The sequence below is a fragment of the Epinephelus fuscoguttatus genome, linkage group LG2, assembly GCF_011397635.1.
Source record: "Epinephelus fuscoguttatus linkage group LG2, E.fuscoguttatus.final_Chr_v1".
Taxonomy (NCBI): Eukaryota; Metazoa; Chordata; class Actinopteri; order Perciformes; family Serranidae; genus Epinephelus; species Epinephelus fuscoguttatus.
This window is the reverse complement of record NC_064753.1, coordinates 15,645,528-15,671,420: the sequence shown is the minus strand read 5'-3', so window position 1 is coordinate 15,671,420 and position 25,893 is coordinate 15,645,528. Positions and strand designations below refer to the sequence as shown.

Sequence of the window (25,893 nt, the reverse complement as noted above, 5' to 3'; positions counted from 1 at the left end):
AATGTATCTGGTGGACGGAAAAAAGCAATTGATTAGATTATTCTAGTAGGATACCTAAAGTTTAATTTGTATTTGTAATATTAATAATTTATGTTAAAAAAAAAAACAATCAAAAAAAATTGGCACTGTGTGACGATACACTATTACCAAACAAAAAAATCACTCTATTATGGTGTATCGATTTTTTCCCCCACCCCTAAAGACTGAGTTGCTTTCCTGGAGGCCTGATTTTACAAAGGCGGTGGCTAACAAGTGGCTAAATCACCCTAGAAAATAACATCATCACGCTGAACATGGCTTAACAGCATCACTGTGGTGAAGTTAAGTCATGTTACCATGGTGTAGTTCGTTTATAGCCTGACGTTAGCTTTTTACTTCTGGTGATTGCATTTCTTGCATGTCTTGCTGAACAAAAGATGCAAGTACCATGAACGTTTGTTTGTCATACTGTAGATCTTATTTCCTGCTATAATCCAAAATACAATTGAAAAATCCCATTGGCTAGTTTCTATGAGGGAACCAGAGCAAACTAACTTCCATGTCTGCCTACAGTAAAAAGGTCATCCCTGGAGCACTCCATAACCATTAAAGCTTTTTCAGACATCTTGACATGTCATTGTGGGAAAAGCACAGGTGTAATCAATAACACCAACGACAAGTGCATTCATTTAATGTAGCCAGTAACGAGCCCCAGTTTGATGCATTCTGGACTGATGGACTGGAACTGAGCCATTGGTAATGTTATTAGTTCCACCTGAGCTTTTCCTGCTATGAAAAATCAAATGTTTCTTTGTATTTAACCATTTGTTAACTTTCTATATCTCTTTCGTTACAGAAAAATATGGCAACTGTACTTACCACCTGACTGACAGCAAACCCTGGTTCCATCACTACTTTTCCCCTGACAAAGCCAAAGCACACATTCCCTTTCACGTGACGGACGCGCCAGCAAATCAAATGACAGGGCTCTTATCCCCTAGACCAATGAAAATCCGTACTTCTACACGGAAACGCCCCTCATTATGTTAGATTGACCTCAGGTTTCTATGTCTGTCAAATTATTTAGCTAGCCGATGTTAGCCAGTTAGCCGGGATGACACCCAAAGGAATGGCGAGCAGCTGAGCAGTTTCTGCGAAAATTAGACCGAGACACGCGTTAACGTCTCTTTTAAAAGGACTTTTACAGCTCTCTAGTAAATACGGTGAGTCACATCACTAAGCTTTCTCATTTGCAAGGGCTAAAAATTAAAGGAGTAGTCCAGTTGTTGGCAACGTCAAAGGTAGCATTATAAGCTAATGCTATATATAACGTTAAGAGAGATAAGGAAAGCAGTTGAGACAACGTCAGTGTGTGGACATTAACGTTAACTAGTCTTAAGCTTGTTAATAGTACTCAACCACATTTTCAGTTGCCAGCTAGACAGTTAGCATTAACGACAGTTTTAACTACCTAACGTAGGTTCATAGTGTTTGCTAATGTAGCGTTAGCATTGTACTGGCGAATGACACGACTGCTCGATATACTATCAGGAATACCACAGTATTAATAGCAGATTTTATAGAAAGTAAAACAGTAATCTTTGGTGTTGCAACCCCACGACAGCCTACAGTAGTTATACAATAGACTATTTGAACGTCGACAACAATACAACTGCTAGCATGCTTCATAAAACAGCTGAGTTAGCACTAAGCTAGCCTATCCCAAACAATCTCTCAGTAAAAATCTTCACGGAGGAGGACCTACGCTGTCTGCACTTAACGTTGGGACATTTAAATGATAGCTGTCAAGGTGTAACAATCTATTGATATAGTATTAGCAAGATGACATTAGATCAGCATTAAGGGTTTAACTGTGTTTATGTTCTCCAAGTTGTTTGTGTGTATGTTTGACCATTGTGGCAACACTTATGTCAAGTGTCTTTTTCCATCACAGCAGCGGATGGCCCGGACAGCACTCTTCGTAGGACCTACATAGAAAGAGGGACACCAATCTGAACCTCTGAATGAGTAATGAACCTGAACCCCTTCTGGAGCATGTCTGCCAATACAAGTCGTAAGGTAAACACAAATGAGCAACATAATGTGCACATGACAGACTGGCATTCAACCTAATGTTATTTTTATTAGCATGGTAGTTATGATAGTACTGGCATTTTTTCACTGTCCAGATCAAGCAAGCAAGTCATTTTACATTGAGAACTGTGTACTGATCTTGTGGTCTGTTGACTTAATAACTGGATTGCTCTAAGGTCTCATGCCATCTAATGTAAATTTTGTGTGTTTGTTGAAAAAGCAGGGGAGATTAAACCTATTGACTTATGCTCAGCAACTGTGACCTTCTCTCCCTATGAATCATTATACTAGATTAGTGTCACCAGTGCTCTGTACATATGAAGATGATGTGTTTGCACTCAGCAGTCACAGCTTTGTTTCAAGTTTTAGACAATTGTTGGATATTTGAGAAAGCCGGCTATGTTTTCAGTACCATTTACAGTTTTAGCACCAGCCTGTATCTATTAGAGGTCTCCATTCCTGCACCTGTCTCCACTTGTATTCATTTTCATAGGAATCTTGGTAAACTGGAATTGTTAAAAGGGTGTTGTCTGTTACTCATTTTTCTTGGAAAATAATTTGAATGTAAAATCTCTTAGCTTCCTCATTTCAAGTACAAATATGACTGAAAAATTATACATTTTGATGACAGTGTAAAATACCATACAATTGGCCAGTGCCAGACTGAATTCCCACAAACAAAGGGGAAAGAAGGTACATATTAAGCATGCAGGTGCAACCCGGCTGAGCTAAGAAGTAGACAAATGGTGTACCTTGAGCTTGGGTGTGAGTTAATTTTTTTTCTGCCTAGTCAGAGGAACTTTTCAAGCATTATGCCGTCAAGTCAGACTTCAATGAATGTGCAGACTGAATCTGTTCTGTTGCCACACTGTTCGATGCAAACATTCCTGGCATACTTGTATTAGTCATCAGCAGCATTCACTGCAGCTTCCTGGTGCATTCCTGGCATCCTGCTGCTGTGTGCTCAGTCTGTCAGTGACACTGTGTACTGTTACTGTTCCTATCATTTTGAACAGCATCAGCAAGAGACAATGATAGTGGTACTTGAAAGTGCTCTTGTCTAGACATTGCTTCCTGATAAGCTGCAAACCAGATGGGCAGTGTAATGTGAGAGGTTGGTCACAGCACATGGTTACTACTCTGGGCCATTAGTCTACTACTGAGTGTGCATAATGGTTCATAAACAGTAGCCTTCTCTAATCTGGCTCTTAAGTATAATTCTGCCTGCCTTTTCACATAACTGGACATTATTTATTTTTTTTATTTATTTGAGAATCCTGTCATATTTCTCACACAAAACAGCAGAGGTCTGACAGTGAGGAGAAGGGTGGGCACGGTGAACAGAGAGCCAGCCCAGCCCGACTTCCTTTTGGCAAAAAGCAGCTTCCTCCCATTCCTAAGAATGCAGCCCCTATTACCAAGCCTACATCGACAGGCACCCCAGCCCAGTCAGCAAATGGCACACATGCCTCCTATGGCCCCTTTTACTTGGAGTACTCTCTGCTGGCTGAGTTGTAAGTATTGGATTACCATCAGAATTAAAGGTTCAGTGTGTTTGCTGTATTCCTTAGTACTTTTCACATTTCTATGTTTTATCAGGAGTTCTTAATTAAAATATGTTTATTAGCACTTTATATTTACATAGATGTATAGACTGTATTAAGTTGGGTTCAAAGTATCCCTTTGGTTTGGTGCTCAAGAAGAAAAAATTAAGCTCCATGCATGTTTCTCTCCCTAATGTATTGATGTGTCTTCTTGCCATGTGACCTGCAGCACACTAGTGATTAAGCAGAAACTCCCTGGAATTTATGTCCAGCCATCCTACAAATCAGCACTAAGTAAGGACCCTCTCTTTTAAGTTCATGCCTGTTTCATAGATACACCAGTAAAATGTGGCTACCATAGAAATAAAATGAGTAGAATGGACATTGAACTGTTTGCTGTAGTCATTTGACTTGGGCCATAAAGTGTCACCCTCAGTAGTTTGAGAACGCTGTGCTGGCCAATTCATACCCTTATTTTTCTTGTGAAACAGAAAAATACAACCGTACACCCAAGTTTCTCTCTTTCATTGAACTAAGACTAACATCAACTTTATTGCCTCGTTAACTTGTTGTAAATCACGCTTAATTCAAACTTGATGGAAACAAAATAAAACTCATCAAAACCATTTTAGTTGGTCTTGTTATTCATCTAGTTAGTCCAGTATTCCAACAATCATCAGGTCTGGTTTGGGCAAAATTAATCCTTAATTCACGGAATTAGATGTAAAAAAATGTGATGGCTCTAGGTACTGTTTATCCCCACGGTCTCTCTGTGCCTCTCAGCTGCCAGCTGAGCAGCTGCCTGCTGAGTAGTGGCTCTCGCACCTTCTCTGGAGACGCCTACAGTAAGCCATTTATGGGATAAATAGCAATAAATGAACAGGGAAATAACAACGGTGATATTTTAAAAGAAATGGATTGCTTTTTTGAAAATGTAACGTTAGTACTCTACTGCTGATTTGGTCATTACTGCAAAACGTCTCTCCAGTGAGTGCGGCGCTTGCTGTAAATTAGAATGGTTATATGGAAGTTTATGATGAAGTAAGTCGTTACAATGGTTGCATAAAAATGGCCGCCGCTCTGACCATCCTGCTATCTTGATTGGAATGGGAATGTCAATTCTTCTCCTTTTATTCCTATGGTGGCTGCTCACGGATTCCTACTTGAATGCTAAACATCAGCTTCATGATTCTTACCTCTGTTGATGGAAGTAAAGATTCTGTATGTCTCCCTCTGTTTAGTGTGGTTCGGGGTCATATTCATCAGACATGGCTTGTACCAAGATGGAGTCTTCAAATTCACAGTGTATATTCCAGATAACTATCCAGATGGGGAATGTCCTGTAAGTATTGTGTGCCTAATTTTTTGTCTTAAACTTTATACAAATGAAAAGCTCTTGAAAAGTCTCAAACTATCATTAAGAAATGTTTTCAGTTGTATTTAAACTGTGAAACTACATATATTTTTAAGATAAGTTGATGCATTGACTATAATGGGTGGACTCTTAAGAGACATACGCTTTATTACAAAATGGTCATGAAACTTTGTTGAGCCAAAAGTTGTGGCAAACCCTCCACCATCTCTTCCTTATGCTTTGTTTCAGAAATTAGTGTTTGACATCCCAGTCTTCCATCCTCTTGTTGACCCTGTGTCTGGAGAGCTTGATGTCAGAAGAGCTTTCACCAAATGGAGGTGTGTTTTCTGCTTTTATACTTACAGTTTAGTCTCCTATTCTTCATACGTGCATATTTAACTGAAAACTAAAGTACTCATTTTGTGTGCTGAATGCCTCCACTCACCGCATCACCCCCCGAGCCAGTTCAGCTCAGTCACTGCTTCCCTTGGACAGTTTACACAGCTGGACGTTATCTTCAAAGTCATCTTTTGGACCAAAACACAATGAGGCTGAAAGGAAAATATTGTTTGAATAATTACAAAATAATGCAAACAAGTTCAGTGTTCTGGTATTCAGATCAGAGAAAGAATATCTTCGATTATCCACCTAATTTAATATTGTAATATTTCATCACTCAGAACAAGGTTATGAATGTAACTACAGTTCTGTGATGGTAGGGGGTTAACTTTTAGTGAGGGAAAAAAACATTCTTTACATTCTTTTCTTTCTTTTTAGTTTTCTATGTGGACAATGAAGTGACACCTATATTCCTGTCAAAATGGTTTGATAATGTTTTCAACTTTTTCTGTTGTGTACTTGTAGACGGAATCACAACCACATCTGGCAAGTCTTGATGTACGCACGTACTATTTTCTACAAGATCAATACCACGGAACCACTGAACCCAGAGGCTGCTGTGCTGTGAGTGCCTTTTTTCAGCTGTTTTTAATCTCAAGTAAGAGATTAACCATGACAATGCAACATTTACTTTCTAGTGCTGTATGATATTGCTGAATATATATATATATATATATATATATATATATATATATATATATATATATATATATATACACACACACACACACACACACACACACACACACACACATACATACAATGGCATTTCAAGAGAATCTAGCAACAGTTTCGTGACGTATTTCTGAGTGAAACGGGATAGGCAGGTGGGACATACTGTGTAATTCCAAGGGTGGGATAAAACATTGGGAGGACTTAAATGTGATCGTAGAAATGTGAGTGTGTTATAACAAACGTGTCCATCAGGGGGAGAGAGACAAAGCCCACTGTATGCTCCACGTCGGTGCACAAGCTGTCCACTGTAAAATGCCTTGAGCGTAATTTGGAGCTGCCACAGATACCACTTTCCCCAGAGTGAATAAATTCTAGCCAGGATGACTGAAACAACTGTGTTTTAGGGAAATGTAACAAGGTTTGAGGTGTCGAATACCCGAAGACACACAGACTTGCTGCTCCAATGCTAAGGGTTTTTTTTCCTCTAGTGAAAATGCATATGTTCCAGAAGTACTGAGCATAGTGTGAGAGATTGTAGGAAGATGTTCTGATACAGTTTTGCTGTTAATGATGTGATCCCAATTAATCAATAAATCAATATACATAAGCTAAGCTGAATAGAATTAAAATGCAAATCTAAACTCATTGTATTGGTTCTTTAGCCACTGACATAACTTAGTATTTAGCAGAATTGTATTTGATCAAGTCGTAAGTGGTTGTATGGCACAAGGAAGTATTGTTACAAATGTCAGATGCTTAAGCAGATTGTTAATCAGAACATGGAGCATACCTATGGTAAGCTAAATTTACTTTTCAAAGTGTTGTGCATCAAAAGGTGTCCAACCTGCATGGCCTTGACCCTTGGACTTACAAGACACTACAAACATAACAATAACATAATAAGAGTAAAAGAACAAATATGATACACCTCCATACATGTCACTTGACATTTGACATTTTGACTGGTCATAGCAGGACAAAACACAGGCTAAAAAACACAGGCTTTTCATGAATGTTGGCTCAGTTCAGTCAGGTGTTCCACTGAGCCAGCATGCTCAATACCAGAACCCTCAAACTAGCTCACCTAAATGGAATGCAGCCTTTTTTAATGTTCTAAGGTACACATGTGCTTTCCCTGCTGACATGCTGAAATGTCTGCTGTAAAATACACTCAGTTGCCAGTTTATTAGGTACACCTAGCTTAAATAAATGCAGTCTTAAACAACAGTCCTGCAGTAAATTGTCTCTTCCTGAATGTTATAATCCTCAGCTTTTGGTAAAACTCCATTAGATAGTGGTTGTATGATCATTTTGGAGGATGTAGGTTGCGGTGCTGTTAAATTGTCTTGCAATATGCAGAGAGTTAATTGGCATCACCTCATGGATATAAATGCAAAGGACAAATTAATAGAAGCACCTGTAAGTAACACTGTATAATTCAGCAGCAGCATCACAGTTTATTTGTCACTGCCTTTTACCATAGAAAGTGATACAAACCAGAAATATAATGAACAGCGTATACAGGGGCCTGTATCATGAAGCGAGATCAACCTTTCCTGGGTTACCCAGACCTATCTTGGGTTGACTAACCTTAACAATGGCAATCAGGATAATCGGTATCACGACGCTGGATATCAACTCGGTAACTCAACCCAGGGTTGCTTTATCAAGAGCTATGAACGTGCACGCAGCGGACCAATCACAATCATGAGAGAAGCGCAGTGTCACTGAGCGTCCTCACAGAGCGCCGTATGTGAGGGGGAAAAAAAAGTATTTCTCGTGAGGATCAGAGATTAATTCTACTAAAATATGAGGAGGAGAAAAGCAACATGAAAAGGCCAACACCGTGGCAGCTGCAGGAGGAGGAAACATGCGTGGCGACGCATAACGGGATGAATAATGTTTAGTTTTAGTTTAGATTAGTTTATTTGCACATAATGTTAAAAACAGACCGTATATAAAAATTTACAAGATTAAAAAAAAGAAAAGTGCCGGAGAGGTTAGAAGCCACTAAAAGCTTATCAAGTAAATTCCCCTGTCAAAACATCAGTGAAATCACATAATGGAGAAGAAAAAAACCGGTAAGGAAAGAAGAAATAGAGGAGGAGAGAGGGAAAAATCAAGACAAAACAAGGTAGAAAATAAAATTATGTGTAGGTTAAATTACTCATCACTGATTCAAGTAGCTACAGTACCTGTACCTGTACATCTGGCACTGATCACACCCTTGAATCCCATGAAATCAATGTTGCGCAGATGAATTGCGTGTATTACAATTATCGTCTAACATCATTGCGTCTGATAAATTGGTCTTCTTTGTCATAACGTTATATATGCTACAATAAAGCTTAAAGCTGACGCCACAATTAAATCATATCAACACCAAATTGATAGTCTGAATAAAATCATCCTGATATTGAGCTGAGTTAGAAATTAACAGCTGCGCAAAAATATACCTAGTCTCCCTCTTTAAAAAACAAAAAGGAAAATCCCTCAGACACCATGAAGTGTAGACATGATAGGCTACTTTCCACATTTCCAGCAGCAAAGCTGTCAATTAGGCCCATTATCTTTAACAGGGATCATTTCCTCCAACAACAAAAAATGTTGGCACTAATTAATAGTGCTATTAAGTGTCTGCCAATTATTAGTTTCTTTCTTATGAAGGGGTGGGATGAAAGTTCGACTTCTTTCCACTCCTTTTTGAACAATCTGTTCATTGTCTGCTGTTGTTGCTTTCTTTTCTTTTTTAATGTTCAAAATAAACTTTCAAATCAAAATCAATCAAATGAATTAAACTTCATGTTAAATTCAGCCCGTCGTGACTGGGCTGCATTTCTGTCAGCGGAGTCATTTTTTCCGAACAGCTGATTGGCCAGTGGGTGGTGCTTTTTATAGGATCAGATTAAACCCTGAACTTACCCTGCTCCGGAGCAGGATAGCCGTTCAGAGTAAGTTACCATGGTGACCCCGATAAGAACTGAACCAGCTTCGTGAGACCGAAAACCCAGGGTTAACCCTGAAGTTACCTCGCTAAGACATTAATCCTGCTTCGTGATACAGGCCCCAGGTCTTTGCTCATTAAATTCTAAAAAACAAACCTAAATTCATTATCTGTAATCTAAAAAAGGGACCAGGAACTCCAGTCATTTTTCTTTCCAGCTGCCTGTCGCAGCTTTGTACATGAAGCTCTGTTTTTCTTTTGGTACTTCATATTGCAGTGCCATATGCATGTCTTTAAATCTCCTCCACAACAAAAGGTTTAAATTTACTTAAGGCTTTCTTCACAGTTTGTGTCTCACATGTCATAAAGCTAACAGTTTTTTTTCCTTTCAGATATGAAAAGGACGTGCAGTTGTTCAAAAGCAAAGTGGTGGATAGTGTGAAACTATGCAACAGTCATCTTTTTGACCAGCCCAAGATAGATGATCCCTACGCAATAAGGTTGGTGAACTGTCCCCCAAACATTCCAGAACCTTCACCACCACAAGAAAACACACCCTGTAATCCTTTGTGTGTGTTGAGACTCTGAAGTTGTCTCTCACTTACATTACCACTCTTATCATTGTGATAGTTTTTCTCCGTGGAACCCAGCTGTTCATGAGGAGGCAAAGGAGCGGATGTTCACGTACAAAGTAAGTTTTTAAAACAAACTCCAGTTTAGTTGACCATCTCAGAGTTTTGGTTGACAAGTTTGGTTAAGACAGTTTGAGCTATAAGCATTTTGATTTGTCGAGCTTTTCCTGTCATGTTACTAATGTGCCTGTATTGCTCTAGAGACGGCCTGAGGATCACCACAAGGGAACGCAGGTGTCAGGTCTGTCTTGGGTGAAGCCGGGGTCAACACAGCCCTTCAGCAAAGACGACAGTCCTCCACAGAGCTGAACCTGCGCTGTCACTGCAGCAGCCACTAGAGGGAGGCACATGCATAGGATGCCACGCCACTGGCTCGCCTCAGCTGTTTATGTGAACTGGATCCCTGAAACAGTTGGGAGAACTTTATATTAAATCTCCACATTATTGCTCAGCTTTAAAAGCTTTGTAGGCGTCTCCTCAAACAGCTTTAGAGTAAGGAAACAAAGTTTGTATCATATGTAAATCGACAATGACAAATGGATGTCCCAGCAACATCATTTAGGCTGTAATGCAATCAAAGAGCTTTCTCATTTAGATTTTCAGATCCATGCACATGTTGGGCTCGGTGATACAACAAACTGTCCCAAAAAGGAGCTGAAAAAGTTTGAGTAAAGCATTCACATGGTAAGTATAGTGGACAACATGGTCTGTACCACTCGTTGAAATTGGCTCAGGACTGTTTATTTGTCAGACTTGGAATGTTGTCAGTCACAGCTGTGTGAATAAAACCTCCTAAACGCCACCTCTCCCATTACCCAATTAGACATATGTTTTATATTTCTTATCGGACAATGATTTCTTTTTAATCCCACTGTGTAAACTATTGTCTTAGTTTCTAATATATAAGAATATATATATAAAGCAGAGCAGGCAGGTATGGTTTTAAATGAGATCTAAATAAGTAAGCTCCTGTATTTTATTTTGTCTGATTTTAAATCATTTTGAATGTGTTATGTACCTTTTTGGCTGTCGGTTATTAAAGGTTTGATGTGTAAATAATGGTTGCCGTGCTAAGCTTTGACTCTTAGAGACCTGTCTGCATTGATGCTTGGATTTATTATGTGGATTTTTTTGGTTGTCTTTGCAAATGTTACTTAAGCTTTCTTACAGATCATATCATCACAAGTCAGATAAATCACGGCAGGATTCCCACATAAGTCAGAAGGAAAAACAGAAATGTATTTTGATAAGGTTTTGTTGTTACTGAGTTTCTGAGCAGCACAAACAGATTATTGTCCAGCTGCAAGAATCCATCTTTTCTGTTGTGCCAGAGAAATGTCATGCTTTATGTAATGTCATCATCTTAGGAGGGCTCTGGCTTAGTTGTTAATAATATTGAACAGCCACTTTCAATATGCAAATATTGTCAAACTAAGGACTTTGGGGGGAAAAGGGTGGATTTTTTTAATAATGTGTGGGAACTCCAGAAGGACTATAGCCTTTTTAGAAAAGCAGATATGGTGCTGAAACATGTTAGATCTATTTATAGCTGCTGCGAAAGGCAAGGACGTAACAAAATCTCAGTGTACTTCACACACTGACATTTGGGCTGCTGGCATTTTCAAACGTGTGAGTTTTAATGTGTTCCATACGGTACCATTCATGCTCCGGTTTGTGAAAGATATCGCTGCATAAATGACGTGAGGTTTAATGCTTTTCTCTGAAATCAATAAAACGATCAAAAACTGTCTTGATTGGAATTTTTGTCATCACTTGAATTGGTTAAAGTGGTTTTACATGCTTGAAATAGCTGTTGCAGAGCACAGACTTTTAAGTCCTTTTAGTTTTAAGTTTCCGTCCCCATTGTTTTCCATGATTGCATTGTCACTAGGTGTTAACCGATCTTCAACAAAGGGAAGGGGACAAGGAGAAAGGAAGTAGTCTTCTTTTGTCAAAGTACACTGCTCAAAAAAATAAAGGTAACACTTAAACAACACAATGTAACTCCAAGTCAATCACACTTCTGTGAAATCAAACTGTCCACTTAAGAAGCAACACTGATTGACAATCAATTTCACATGCTGTTGTGCAAATGGAATAGACAACAGGTGGAAATTATAGGCAATTAGCAAGACACCCCCAATAAAGGAGTGGTTCTGCAGGTGGTGACCACAGACCACTTCTCAGTTCCTATGCTTTCTGGCTGATGTTTTGGTCACTTTTGAATGCTGGCGGTGCTTTCACTCTAGTGGTAGCATGAGACGGAGTCTACAACCCACACAAGTGGCTCAGGTAGTGCAGCTCATCCAGGATGGCACATCAATGTGAGCTGTGGCAAGAAGGTTTGCTGTGTCTGTCAGCGTAGTGTCCAGAGCATGGAGGCGCTACCAGGAGACAGGCCAGTACATCAGGAGACGTGGAGGAGGCCGTAGGAGGGCAACAACCCACCAGCAGAACCGCTACCTCCGCCTTTGTGCAAGGAGGAACAGGAGGAGCACTGCCAGAGCCCTGCAAAATGACCTCCAGCAGGCCACAAATGTGCATGTGTCTGCTCAAACGGTCAGAAACAGACTCCATGAGGGTGGTATGAGGGCCCGACGTCCACAGGTTGGGGTTGTGCTTACAGCCCAACACCGTGCAGGACGTTTGGCATTTGCCAGAGAACCCCAAGATTGGCGCCACTGGCGCCCTGTGCTCTTCACAGATGAAAGCAGGTTCACACTGAGCACATGTGACAGACGTGACAGAGTCTGGAGACGCTGCGGAGAACGTTCTGCTGCCTGCAACATCCTCCAGCATGACCGGTTTGGCAGTGGGTCAGTAATGGTGTGGGGTGGCATTTCTTTGGGGGGCCGCACAGCCCTCCATGTGCTCGCCAGAGGTAGCCTGACTGCCATTAGGTACCGAGATGAGATCCTCAGACCCATTGTGAGACCATATGCTGCGGTTGGCCCTGGGTTCCTCCTAATGCAAGACAATGCTAGACCTCATGTGGCTGGAGTGTGTCAGCAGTTCCTGCAAGACAAAGGCATTGATGCTATGGACTGGCCCGTCCATTCCACAGACCTGAATCCAATTGAGCACATCTGGGACATCATGTCTCGCTCCATCCACCCAACGCCACGTTCCACCACAGACTGTCCAGGAGTTGGCGGATGCTTTAGTCCAGGTCTGGGAGGAGATCCCTCAGGAGACCATCCGCCACCTCATCAGGAGCATGCCCAGGCGTTGTAGGGAGGTCATACAGGCACGTGGAGGCCACACACACTACTGAGCCTCATTTTGACTTGTTTTAAGGACATTACATCAAAGTTGGATCAGCCTGTAGTGTGTTTTTCCACTTTAATTTTGAGTGTGACTCCAAATCCAGACCTCCATGGGTTAATAAATTTGATTTCCATTGATAATTTTTGTGTGATTTTGTTGTCAGCACATTCAACTATGTAAAGAACAAAGTATTTAATAAGAATTTTTCATTCATTCAGATCTGGGATGTGTTATTTTAGTGTTCCCTTTATTTTTTTTGAGCAGTGTACATTACATCTACATGGAGGGGAAGCTTCACACAAACATTCATTTACACAGTTACCTAAGCTATTGTCAACTGTACATAGTCTCATAAATTGTTGGAGGATACTACTCAGACAGTATTCTGTTAGTTATTTTTTTTTAATCAAAGGAACATTAAATTAACAGAATACCTGGGGTCACTGGCAAAACCAGGACATTAAAGTACTTCTCCATTAAACACATTGCATGAGGTCAGTATGAAGACACTACTGAGGACGACAGAGGAGTGGAGTCCTAATTTAATTCAGGGCAGTATTTATCTCAGTCAGCCACCAGAGGTCGATATGTACCTGCAGTGGAAAGCAGTCCTCCCACCCCTGTCAGGTTTGCATTGAGGAGAGACTCCGGTGCATGTGCGAAAGTAAAACCTCTCCAGATTGGCTCTGGCGTGTACGCGGCCATCTTATGCACTCTGTCAACATAAGGACTTCACACATGAACCACGATTTAATCAGCCGCTCTCAGGGGCTGGCTGGGGGCGCCACCGATTCAAAGCACACCCACTGTGGGGGGCGATTTTAATTTCACAAAAAAAAGGTGAAATTGTGGCAAATTGTCCGCGGGCCAATCAGAGAGGAGGTCACTAATATGCAAATGCGGTGTTATCACAGTCACGTCAGCAGCAGCGGTAGAGCCGCTGTCGCCAGCAGGAGTACAACTAACAACACAGTCACAACTTCACCGATCTCTCAACCTTCACGTCTGGAGTTGCACTTCGAGGTTCGCTTCAGGTAAGAAATTATATTTCTTCGTGTGGTTTGTGTGAGGAGTGTTTCGGACTCGAGGGTTTGTGTTTCATGCAGGCAGGGAGCTGTCAAATTGCTGACAGTCAGTCAGGGAGGCTCGCCTCAGCTGTCTTATGACACACCGCCTTGCTGAGTGTGGATCTTCCCGGTACAAATAACACACTTGCCAAACTTGTCTGCGCTAGTTTTTGCGTAAGTTTCTATAGAAAGACGCAAATGTCGTCGGACTTTCTCACAGTTTGCCGGTTGGGTGAAATGGAAATGTGCGTGGCTCCCAAAGTAGTCATCAGTGGTTCTTGGTCACGGTGGTCCTGAACTGACAGCGACCAGCCGGGCTCAGCCTGTTAGCACCGCACTCTTATGTGGACTGGTGTATGTCAGCAGCGCCGGTTCGTCCGCAGTTTCACCGTAAATGAAGACGAAAGTCGGGCGAGGATAACGAAGTAGTTGTATTATCATGGACACCATCACTGTCGACCTCTCCGTGTCTCCGGCCTCCTCCCCCTCCTCCTCTCGCTCAGTGTGGAAGCGTCACGACACCTTTTGAATCCTGTGGTTTCCAAAGTGGAGCTGTGGCGAGGAGCACGTGCGACCAACTCAGCAGCCCGCGGCCAGCCGGCTACCAATTAACATCTCAAATCAAATGTCCCGCGTGCGTTCATATCGCTGCAACTTGGCGGACAGTTGTGCGTAAAGTAGCGCAACACATTGCCGCCTTGCTGGCTTACCAAACACCGCACTCAGGAGCTGAAGCCATTGCTGGGCTTAAGATGAAGAGGATGCTGAGACTTCAGAGGTGAGCCCGGTGTCTCCTTAATGAAGACGACACTCCTTATTAAACTTATTCAAACCTTTAAAACGCGACGAACGCGCTGTCGTGTGTTAAATGGTAGGCCTAATGTCACCATTGTGCCAGGTACAACATTTAAAGAGTCTTGAGTGTGATACTAAATTAAATGAGCCTTTAGTTAGGCTACAGTACACAATGGCACTTTGTTCCCAAAATGGCTAACTTCAGTCCTCGCTAATGTTGCCGCAATTTCGATACTGCTTTAGCTACAACTTGTTGGTTTTATGTTGTTTGATTGAAGTGCGCAGAAGTGGCCATTTGTAGCTCCAGGCTTTAATGGCGACCTCAGGGCAGCTTTGTTCGCACTTATTGTTGATATTAGGCTTGAGCTGCACGTGCCTCAATGGTGCTCACAACGTCATGATGATAAAGGAAACAGCTGGAAGGCTGAAGGGACTGGTCTGTTTCTCAGGGCCAGGCTGGGGGTGTTAAAGGTTAGCAGAGGCCTGGCTAGCAGACTCAGGGATATGCTACATTGAGTCATGGCACATGGGGAAGATGATATTATTTCTTTAAACCCATAACAGTTCAGTTTTCATATGGCACATACTGTTTAGCTTTACCTCCAGTTAACTGTTGTAAATCCAGCTTGGATGGACTGCTGCGCCTCAGCTTTCAACTCGGGTTTGGCTTCGTCTCAGACTTACTTTGATTGTCACCATTAAGAGAATATCTGGGTTGGGAATCATTTCAAATGCCAAAAAACCAACAAAAACTATGCCATGAAAATTAAACCCATTGTATGTTTACTAAAATGAGGACACAAGCATAGTTCATAAATTGTCTTGTGTTGGCCACAAAATCAGTACTGTCATCTAAATGATTAATGCATATCTTAAATGAGAATTATTATTATCAGAAACCCAAGCCAAAAAAAATGATTAAATGTTTATATATATACTGCTGAGATGTGGCAACTGTGCACATTTTCCTTTCTCATTTCTTCAATATCATCTCTCCTCTCAGACTGTTTTTACATGGACATGAATAACCTGTTTATGGTCAGGTTTTGGACTATCCCGTTTATGTTTATGAACATGTAAACACCATATTCTGTTTATGAGAAACATTAATATGCTAGCTGGTGTACTTTGAAAGAAACCGTAATGTATATGGGGAATGAATAACCAGATTTCTCTGTGCTCATGTAAACACTATATCCCGAATATGAACATAACCAGGATAAACCTCATAATCGGGTTTTTCATGTCCATGTAATTGTACTCAGTGATTTCACTCCTGTTTTGCTTGTTGACAGTGTTAAACAGATTATCAGTGTGTTGCCCATGAAGACAGGCATCCAAAGAAGCTTAAAAAAAAAAAACTAACAAGTGGGAATGCCGTGTTCACACGATTCCCTATTAAACAGCTTAGTAAACAAAACATTGGGGTGAACCTGAAGTTGGAGGCACAACTCAAATTGACACTGACGACTTCATGCCTGTGTGATCAGATTGTTTTTAGGACCTGTTGATGGTGGTTGGTGGGGAGGGTGATATAGTATGTAGGTATGTGTGTGATAACATGACAGTGAGGGAACTGGAGGCAGTGATGTTGTTGGATCATTTTCCTACCTATGTTTGGTCAGTTTATGGTTTAACTTTGGTTTAGGCATTATGTTTTTAGTCATTTGAATTACTCTACCACACTCTGAATTGCTGGCTAGAAACAAAAAAACTCAGTGATGCAAATTAAATAAACTAATAACATCAGGTGTGAATGAAGTGTGAAGCACAGCACTTGGATTTATCCAGCAGCATTCTATAGCCTGTCATTGGTCTTAAACAGAATTTCTGACAAGATAGAACCTATTCTGGTTTAATAACCTGCCTGTACAACACTAAAAAGAACCGTATGATTTGTGTAAAATAAAGAGAATATACTTACAAGAGCCTTGTAACAGCTCAGTCAGTGGATAAAATGTAGGCTTTGTGCTCCTTGTCATAGTAGATAAGCGATATGACAACTGAGGAACCACAGGTGTCACAAATTATGATCTGTGTCAAAATATTGTGAGACTTAAAATCATGCACTGTTTAAAAAAAACACACACTCACAAGCTGCAAGTCAGCCACAGAACAGGAGTGAGAGCACCATGATGCGGTGGTTAGCAGGGTTTCAGGGTTCTGACCTGCTGGTTGGCTGGGGCTTTTCTGTATGCGGTTTCAATGTTCTCCCTGGGCCTACCCAAGATCCTTCGGTTTCTTCTCGCAGTCATGCCCACCCTCCTTCCACACACTTTCACACACTTAGCCAAAACCCCCCTTTAACAACATAACCTAAATGTTGAAAGGTTGGCAATTCAAATCACATTTTAATATAAAACCTCAGGCATATTGCTAATGTTTCTCAATTATGAAAATCCTGACAAAAGTTGTGGTTTTAGATTCACTGGCAGACTGCACAAATTAATGTCTGTGTCCTTGGGATGTTTAATAGGATTTAAGGAAGTTTAGCCACCTATGTATTTGCCACAGCACATGGACACTATGTCCACCATTACAGTGTTATTTAGGTACTCATTGCGTGCCTTCACAGTCAGTAATTTTAAAAATAATTTGTTTGGCCCATGTTTTACGTATCACACATGATACGGTTTAGACTGCCATAGTTATGGACACAGAAACTGACCAACACCCAGCATATTTAAGACAACAAATACAGAAAATACTACTTTGCTATGCCACTTTTCAGCTTGACTGTTAGTTGAAATATGGTAGCTGGTGAAACTAGAAGTATCTCTACAAGTTAGTGTTGTCAAATATTGATTTATCAGTGCATTCCGAGACTGAATATCGGAAACCGCTTCAGCACTCATTTTCCATAGTAGCGATATACCAGTACAAGCCGCACTTTCTCGCTTTCTCTTAATGAGTATTTACTATAGTAACTCAGCAGTTGTCTGTTGCTAATCAAGAAAAGTCGTCATCATGTTAAAGCCTTTTTAAATTTATCTTTTAATAAAAAAATAAAATGATATGCCCAAAATGTCAATTTTCCCCATGGTATCAAAAAATGGTATTGAAAATGATCAAATTAATGATATTTTTCAAGGTACAGTATCACAGTGAGAAATTCCAGTATCGTGTTAACACTACTACAAGTTATACTAAAATACTGCATAGATAGCTGTGTTTGTTCATGCTCCTGTGTGCCTGCCTGTGTGCATAGCAAGTCAGCATATAATGACTGACCTGGGTTAGCTTCTGTCATCTTCCGCTGGTCTGCGGTTGCAGAAGCGATACACTCAAACACACACACACACACATGCTCAAAGAACCTCATCTGCCTCTGGCCCTAGCTGTTGAAATTCTATCAGCTGTCTGCACCTCCCACACATTCTGCAGCGGCAGGGCAGGCCGCTTCATCGGTTGTGGGGGTGGGGGTGGGGGGTTGAGGTGCGTTTTGTGTGTGTGTGAAAGGGGAGGGGGTACAGGAAGAGGCACCTGCTGGTGGCTGGCGGTTGGTTTGCACCAGCTGCTTTGCTACACACATGAAAGGCACTGCTGATGGGTAATTAACGGTACCAAATTTTCCCCCGACCCTTCTGACCTAGACATTACCTGCCTTTTTTTTTTTTTTTTTTTGGACACTGGAAGGGCATTCATGCAATTGTAGTAGCCTACAAACATGTATCACTGATGATGAATTGGACAATAAATATTACGGGGAAAAAAACACTTGATAAGTTTCCACGTCATCTCTGCTGGAAAGTGATTCATTTGTGGGTGGTGTGGTGACTGCTGGATTATATTAATGAGTATCTTATAGGCTGTTTGCAAACTGTAATCAGATAGTGAGATTGCACAGTTTCCATCTTCTCATATTAATGTTGTATTGTATTTTTTTTCTCTCTGTTTTTGGAAAGGGACACAATATAATGGACATGCTGTAGCTCACAGTGAGGCTCATTGGGACCAGATTGGATCCAGTGGAGTTCCAAAGGTTCCAGTTCCCCTCCGGGCTCTGCCATGGACTTCTTTAATGACCCTAACCTCTTTATTGGAGGTTTGGAAGGGCTGGACGAGGATGGCTTCCCCTCGGCACCATCACTTGTGGATGAGCTAAACCTCAGTGCCGACTTCGAGCCCCTCCAAGTGGAGTCTCTAGACCAAGGGAAGCACCAAGACATGATGCCACCAGTTACTACCCAACAAGCCATGCCTGCTTATAGTCAGCAGATAGGTCACTACATTGGCATCAAAGCACAGAACCCTATGGTGCAGGCATTTTCTGGACCTGGGGGCACAGGTGGTGGAGGTGGAGGCGTGATTGCAGACCAGCATGGCCAGTACCATAATGCTGCCATGACCCAAGTACCTCAGTCCAATGGGCTGTTCTGTAACAGTGGCAGTCCAATGTGGGGCAACCAGGATCGGAATGGGAATGTGTACCACCCCTTATCTCAACAACCACAACAGCTTTGTCATCAGCAGCAGCAACTGCACAACCAGCAACTTCATGTCAGACAACAACAAACACAGCAGCAACAACACCGCCCGTGTCATCAACAACAAGAGCAGCAGCACCACAGAATGCGGCAGCAGCTGCAACAACAGCAAAGTCATCAGCAACAGCTGTTAAACCAACGCCAGCACCAACAAATTAACACACAGACTATGTCCCTGCAGCAACAGCAGCATCATAATTTCTCCTTCCACCAGGGAGGTCAATCTCGGAGCCAACAGCAAGGTCATCATACTCAGCAGCAGGTTCAGCACCAACTTACTGTTGGAGGACCAAGGTTCCATTCAAGGGCTATGCCAAGTAAGTCTTATTTGGATGGTCAAAATGCTTCTCTGAGTGGGACTTGCTTGCAACCACAGCAGCAGCAGCACGGTAGCTACCAGCTGGCCAGGGGAGGTCAAGCCTTCTCTGGATCAGGATTGGAAGATTCTAACCTGCCCTTCCCCATGCATTCGTCATCTATGGTTCACTCCCTGCCCACATGCTCAGTCAGTTCTGCCACTGCTTACCAACCTGCTCAATACCCTTCCTACCCTGGAGAGCCAGAAATGCCCAGTCTCAGTCAGCAGTCTTTGTCCACAGCCTCAGTGTCTATGTCCACCACCAGCACTGAACCCCTCACTTCCACAGTGCCTGAGCTCTCGGGGACAGTGTGTCAGTTTGCAACCACAGCTGTTATGAGGACCCCGGTTAGCCAGGCAGAGGAATGCCCTTTCCGGGCCTTACATTGCTCTGGGGAAACTCAGGCAAACTGCAAGTCATCTGAGATGTTTGGTGAGTCTATGAACTGCTACCCTAGCATGGCTAGCCAGCTGCCCTCTGAGCAGCCTCAGAGCTGCGGGGCCATCAACACTAATGGATATCAAGAATTGGGAGACAGTCTCCTGCCATCAGATGCTCAGGAGGAAGACTTGGGGGGCCTGGAGTCTCCTGACCTCCTGCCTGACCTACTGCCACAGCTGGAGGCTGCTCTGAGCCAGCAGGATGAATCCAACTGTTCTTGGGTTGATTCCAGCCAGGAAAGGGGACATGAGCTCAAGAAACCACCACCTGTTGAATGCAAGGAGGAAAAGGTAATGCAGTGTTACAAACTTAATTATTACTGTCAATGTTTTTGTTCTTAAAAAATTAACATGACACTATATATTAGTTTTACTGTAGCAGGGCAACCCTCTAAATATATTCTTTTTGTCCTAGTCTAATTTATATCTGCACACCCTATGCACTCTGTTCTTTACCCCAATTTCTTCAAAGTTTAGATTAATATGGGGAATTGGAGGATGACGGTTGATCAGTGGAAATTAATTAGATGTTATATTTGCACATGTGTCTGCTTTATTAATGGAGAACATTTCCGTGCTGACATTAAGAGAATTTATGTATCCTTCCCAGTGTGGCATAGCCCAGAATCTAGTCCCTCATTTAATGTTTAATTATCCCAGATAGAACATGTGCGTGTTCTGGTAGGAAACCTGCAATCAGTGGTGGAGAGGGGGAAGGTGGAGAGGCTGTACCTGGGGCCATCTGAAAGCCTTCTGAAAATGATAATGGTCTGTCCAGCCTGGCCTGTCTATCTGCCCAGTGTGCCGACAGCAGGTCAGGCCTGATTAGGCTAAGAGTGGCAGGAGTGTCTTCAGGACTTAGCTGTAAGCATACTTAGGGCTATATCAAGATGTGGGTCAGGGCAAGCCAGAGGCACTTGCACACTGCCTTGCTGGAGTGTGGGGGAGGTTGCACACTGTTGTGGTAGCTGCCACAGTTTCTGTGTGTCTGTGTGCATGTGCACATGTGAGAGTGCAAGCGGGAAGAAAAGAGCGTGGTGGAGGAGAGTGGTTAGCACTTGAGGGAGGGGGATGGGGTTTGGGAGATGGAGAAAGCAGTAGCTCATGGAAAAAAGAAGAGGAGCTTAGGAAAGAAAGGAAGGGAAAGAGACAGAGAGGAAGAGCATGAGAGGGAGAAAAGAAGCAGAGGGGGAGGTTGGGAGAATGCATTAGCTGGCTGTAACAGGCTTCAGGCGGTTCCTGGACCTCAGTTGGCTAGTAACTTAGCAGCATCCACACAGCCTCCTGGCCCACAAGTGACACATGACCAGCAGCAAAAGCAACAGACATTTCCTCATGGTTTGCACACACTTACGAGGAAGGCATGATTTCCAGCACCCACATACTCCTATTTGATCATATTTATGTGGGAATTCAGCAAATTTAAAACAACACATGTACCAGTGACTCCACAGATTTTGTTGGGTGCAGCAGAAACAGATTATCTCCAACTAGAAACATGCACATGTGAAAAATTCACACATTTTTTTTTTTTTATAAGAGCACTCTTGTTTTCCATGGCCAACTGCTGTCAAATCTGAATCTTTCTCATTTCCACATACACAGCAGTGTTGTTTGGTATTATCTTTCCAACCCCACCTTTTCTGCATTTACCCTGGTGTAGTAAACACATGAATGATTACCATTTTACAGTAAAGTTTGACTGTCCTCTTACTGGCAGCAGACTATTAGCCCCCCCCCCCCCCCACACACACACCCCCACTCCCACTTTTGAAACCAAACTTATGCCCTTGAGCCAAAACACAACCCGTGTGTCGAGTACTGCCTCGACTATCCCCCAGCAGCCAGCAGGTGACAACAAAACCTGTGTCCTGTGTGTAGGAGCTCTGGTTAGGCAGACCGTTTGCCCATCTGCAAAGGTCCTTGACTGAAATGGGGCCATGAACCACAGCCATACCAACGAGCCTCTCCCTGTCTGTGTCAACATCCAGCCCTGTGTTGATGCTTACAGGCTGACCGTGCTATTCATGTGCACTGATGTGTGAAGAGCCTGCTGATAGTGTGTTTGCTGAACAGGCAAGGCATCAGGGGCTAGCTGCCCACTCTTCACTCCCCCGCAGTGAATGTGGCTAATTAGGATTTCCAATGGTTGTAGTGGTCAGCTGCAGCTGTGATGAGCATCCGGGGTTTGAGATTGAACGGTTGTCCCAGGTTGTGAAATCACAGGTTGAATTGAGTAAAAATAAAGTCTTAGCCCCTGTTGTAATGGATCTAAAATGAACAGCTGTGTGTAGAACGCTAGCTTGTCCCATGAGTCATTTCAGCAACATTTATGGACTGCAAGGGGTTTTCTCTGAGGTGGCAGTTCAGGCATTCTAGTGCGACACTTACGAGCTGGATTCCAGTTTGTAATGCTTTTGTGGACCCATGTGAGTCAGCGGTTAGTCTTTATGCTGTGTTTAGTCAGGAACTCAAGACTGGTGTCTGTGTTATCTCTGTGCATGCTAAAGGAATACTTCACCACCCCCAAATGACCATTTGTAAGTCAGATACTCACCCCATGTGACACTGAATTTGTGAGGAAAGCTTTTTTTCTCTCATGCCTCTGGCGGAAAAAGAATCCAAAGAAGGCAAACTGTTGTCTGTCAGAAAGGGCCGTCTGTTGTGATTTAATTGCTGTTTTCAACGGGGACCCCAATGGCATCAATTTGTCAATAATTGTTTCAGTTTTGGATTCTTCTTTCAACAGAGGCATGGGAGAAAAAAACATTTTCAGTACAAATTGAATGTAACGTGGGGTGCGTAATTAATATATGAATGGGGGATATGGGGGATGACGTATCCCTTTTTAAGGTAAAAACGTTGTGATTTGTAATATGTGTAGGTTGAAATCATAGACTGTATTTAAAGATGGACGACAGGACAGCTCCCCTAAAGTGAAGCCGAAACATCGCCAGCTGGTGGCTGGCTGCAGTATAGGTCATAAAGCTTGTCCTCTCCATGTTAGTAGATGGGACATGGGCCAAACTAAAAACTCACACATACATTTTTCCCAAAGATGGTTTCTGTCATTTAAGGTAGTTTCATTACACTGCTGCATGTTCAAGTGTTTGTGTGTCTGATAAGTGTGGTTTTAATTGGTTATTAAATGCTATGAAAGGGGAATTTTTACATCATGATTGACAATTGTGTGAGCCAATTGTTAGGCTCGCATTCAGCAGTGCTGCTCGAGATTGGTTGGATGGGTGTATGGGCGGAAAACTTGATACTGTAGAGATCGCTACTGCACACACTCTGGTTGCGGATGACATCACCAGAGCAAAATGGCAGCGGCTGTATTCTGGGATATTTTAGCTTCACGTGTGTAAAGTGGGGCAGAGCAGTCTATACAGTCTATGGTTGAAAAAGACATTGTGGGCAATGTTGAAAATCGGTGTGGGACTGCTTTGTGTAGCAGTCACATTAAGTGATCAAGTATCTTAATTTGTCTGGTCACTGGAGAGTTAATCAGTGAGTTACTTAAATATGGTTTAGTGAGAAATCGATTTTTTCATTTTTAGAGGCAATGGGTCATTTGGAACAAGTGAGACAAAGCTCCACCCGCTGACAACAGAATGTGTGGTTTTAGTGGTACTTATTTAGAAATTAATATAGTTTTGGATTAATGGATGGCATTAAAAATCATTGATTGCTGCTCTTGCTCACTGGTGGGATAATACAGTTTTGAAATGTTGTTTTAAATGTTCTTGGCTCAAGAGGCCATTATGTGGAGATTGCCCCACACTCACTGTGTTCCCATGCAGTGTAGGAAAACAACAGTGTGTATGCCCAAATGGCACAAATTTGATGCCATGTGGGGCTGATTGCCTGTTGCCACAGCAGTTTGACTTTCTGTTTGCCAAGTACTGTTGTTGTCATTGGCTCCTAGTTGGCAGAAGGTACTATTTATTTTAAAAGAAGATAGTAACTGTGGTCATGATTGACGTGGATTCACTTCTACAGCACAAATTTAAAACTGCCTTTAAAAAAAATCGAGATTAAACACTTTTGTGCCTACAGGCCATTAGACATTGTTATAAACTAAACCACGGGTAAAAATAATTTCAGATTTAACCTGGAAAAAATGGCTTACTGTTAGCTTGTTATTTTTGCCTCTGTGTGTGTAATTTGGAGGGGATGATATGTGGTCAAGAACCCACCATCAGGATCTCAAGTGTCTTCCTGAGAGGATTACCAAACATGAAAGCAGCAGGGCAACATGGTAAACTGGGATTGCTCAGCAGAGCAAACATAGCCACCCTAATTGGCAGCAAATACAACCAGGGAATTGAGCTGTGAATTGAGAACAGATATGTGCTCAGTCAGATTATCACCCATGTTAAACTGTGTTGGAAATGTAAAATAGTACATTACGTCAAATTGTAAAATTTTGTAGTTTTCTGTCTTGATGTCTGTGCAAAGTAGTGTCCCCTAGTGTTGTTTTTGGCGGCCTGTTTTAATTTTAGTTTTAGTCTAGTCTTTGTGTTAAACTGTCATTTTAGTTTTTATTAGTTTTAGTCACGTTCATACTCTTTTTGTCTAGTCACGTTTTAGTCAACTAAAAGTCTGAGCATTTTAGTCTTATTTTAGTCAGAATAATCCATGACTATTTTCGTCTCGTTTTAGTTGACGAAAACTGATGACATTTTAGTCTAGTTTTAGTCAATGAAAACTGTATTTTAGTCTCTTTTTAGTAATGCAATTCTATTATACCCAGTCAATATAGTATAAGTACCTAGTATAGTATAACCAAACCAAAATTTTCTTTTCTAAATTAGCTCCTAGTTAGAGCTAAATATATATTTATTTATACAACAGTTAGTTCCGACCGAGTAATTTGATTGGACGACTGACAGGCATTCCGTGAGTGCTGATATAGAGTATCACTGGGACTTGTAACAGTAAAATCACTCCGCTCACAGGTGTTGTAAGTAAGGGATAATGTATAATGAGCCGGTGAATACTGGGAAAATAACTCCCGACAGGGGAATAGAACCCCGACGTGCACCCTGCCTGCTGGCAACGGCTGAATCTCCTTGTCAGGGAAGCGTCCCTAGCAACGCTGGGCTACATAGCCACGGTCATTACACAGTAATATTAGACCTCTGAATGCCGCGACTGACCAATCAGAATACAGCATTTAATATAGCCGTGTAATATATATAAACACAACCGTTAATTAACCAGCTGTCACACTCGTTACATTGACACAAACTGACACTATAGCGTTGCACCAAGAAGATGGATATTTTCCCCAAAATTACATTTGAATTGAATTATGAGTGGTCGTCGGGAGAGGACGAGGGAAAGGAAAGCCAGGACTCTTCTGTTCAGACCTCCAGGTGTGTTTGTGTAACATCAGCCGACCTCAACAAACTGGAGAGGAGCACAAATTAAGCGATAACGGTCAGGAATTATCAGTGATCATCTGATGAGGTACTGATGAGGATGAGGGAGAGGGGAAGCTGAATCCGGCCGTGCCAACATCCAGGTTTGCCAACGTTTCATCAGCCGAACTGGACGAAGTTACAAAGCTGCAGATCAATGTAAATTCAAAGTAGCTTGTGAGTTCCTGGTGTGTGTTCCGCGTTGCCTGGCAACAGACTGGGGGATCGCGGAGCTACATAACATACTTTTATTTCATTACCTTTTGTTAACATTTCCTTACTCAGCATTGCTGTTTAAGCTATTGTTGAACTGTTGTACAAAAGCAATATCACATGAGAGCGAGTGATGTTGTACTGTATATCGTCACGGCTGTAATCCGTCTGCGCAGTGCGACGCACAGCCTAGGAAACGGAAATACTGCAAAATAATA

The 25,893-nt window shown here is 42.1% G+C and overlaps 2 protein-coding genes across 8 annotated transcripts in view; both read left to right on the top strand.

Moving 5' to 3' along the window:
* Positions 1–1,042: 1,042 nt before the first annotated feature.
* Positions 1,043–11,371, top strand: LOC125903975 (akt interacting protein). 3 transcript variants are annotated; one of them, XM_049601232.1, is made up of 10 exons: positions 1,043–1,202; positions 1,934–2,058; positions 3,379–3,587; positions 3,847–3,911; positions 4,859–4,959; positions 5,221–5,309; positions 5,836–5,934; positions 9,382–9,489; positions 9,620–9,680; positions 9,823–11,371. In XM_049601232.1, the coding sequence occupies exons 2-10, from the start codon at positions 2,011–2,013 to the stop codon at positions 9,928–9,930; spliced, it is 888 nt and encodes a 295-aa protein (XP_049457189.1). In that variant the 5' UTR covers positions 1,043–1,202; positions 1,934–2,010; the 3' UTR covers positions 9,931–11,371. The 3 variants fall into 3 exon arrangements, with proteins under 3 accessions (XP_049457189.1, XP_049457178.1, XP_049457184.1); XM_049601221.1 differs by having other exon boundaries at positions 3,376–3,587; XM_049601227.1 differs by having other exon boundaries at positions 1,055–1,202; positions 1,937–2,058; positions 3,376–3,587.
* A 2,452-nt stretch (positions 11,372–13,823) lies between these two features.
* chd9 (chromodomain helicase DNA binding protein 9) overlaps positions 13,824–25,893 on the top strand; it is a 79,422-nt gene continuing 67,352 nt past the window's right edge. For 3 of the 5 annotated variants that reach the window (XM_049559980.1, XM_049559970.1, XM_049559961.1), the window contains exons 1-2: positions 14,649–14,733; positions 18,656–20,327. In XM_049559980.1, the coding sequence (XP_049415937.1) occupies positions 18,759–20,327 (1,569 nt within the window). In that variant the 5' untranslated portion in view covers positions 14,649–14,733; positions 18,656–18,758. Of the gene's footprint in view, positions 13,923–14,648; positions 14,734–18,655; positions 20,328–25,893 lie in introns of those variants that run through there. The other 2 variants (XM_049559954.1, XM_049559946.1) reach the window with 2 other exon arrangements.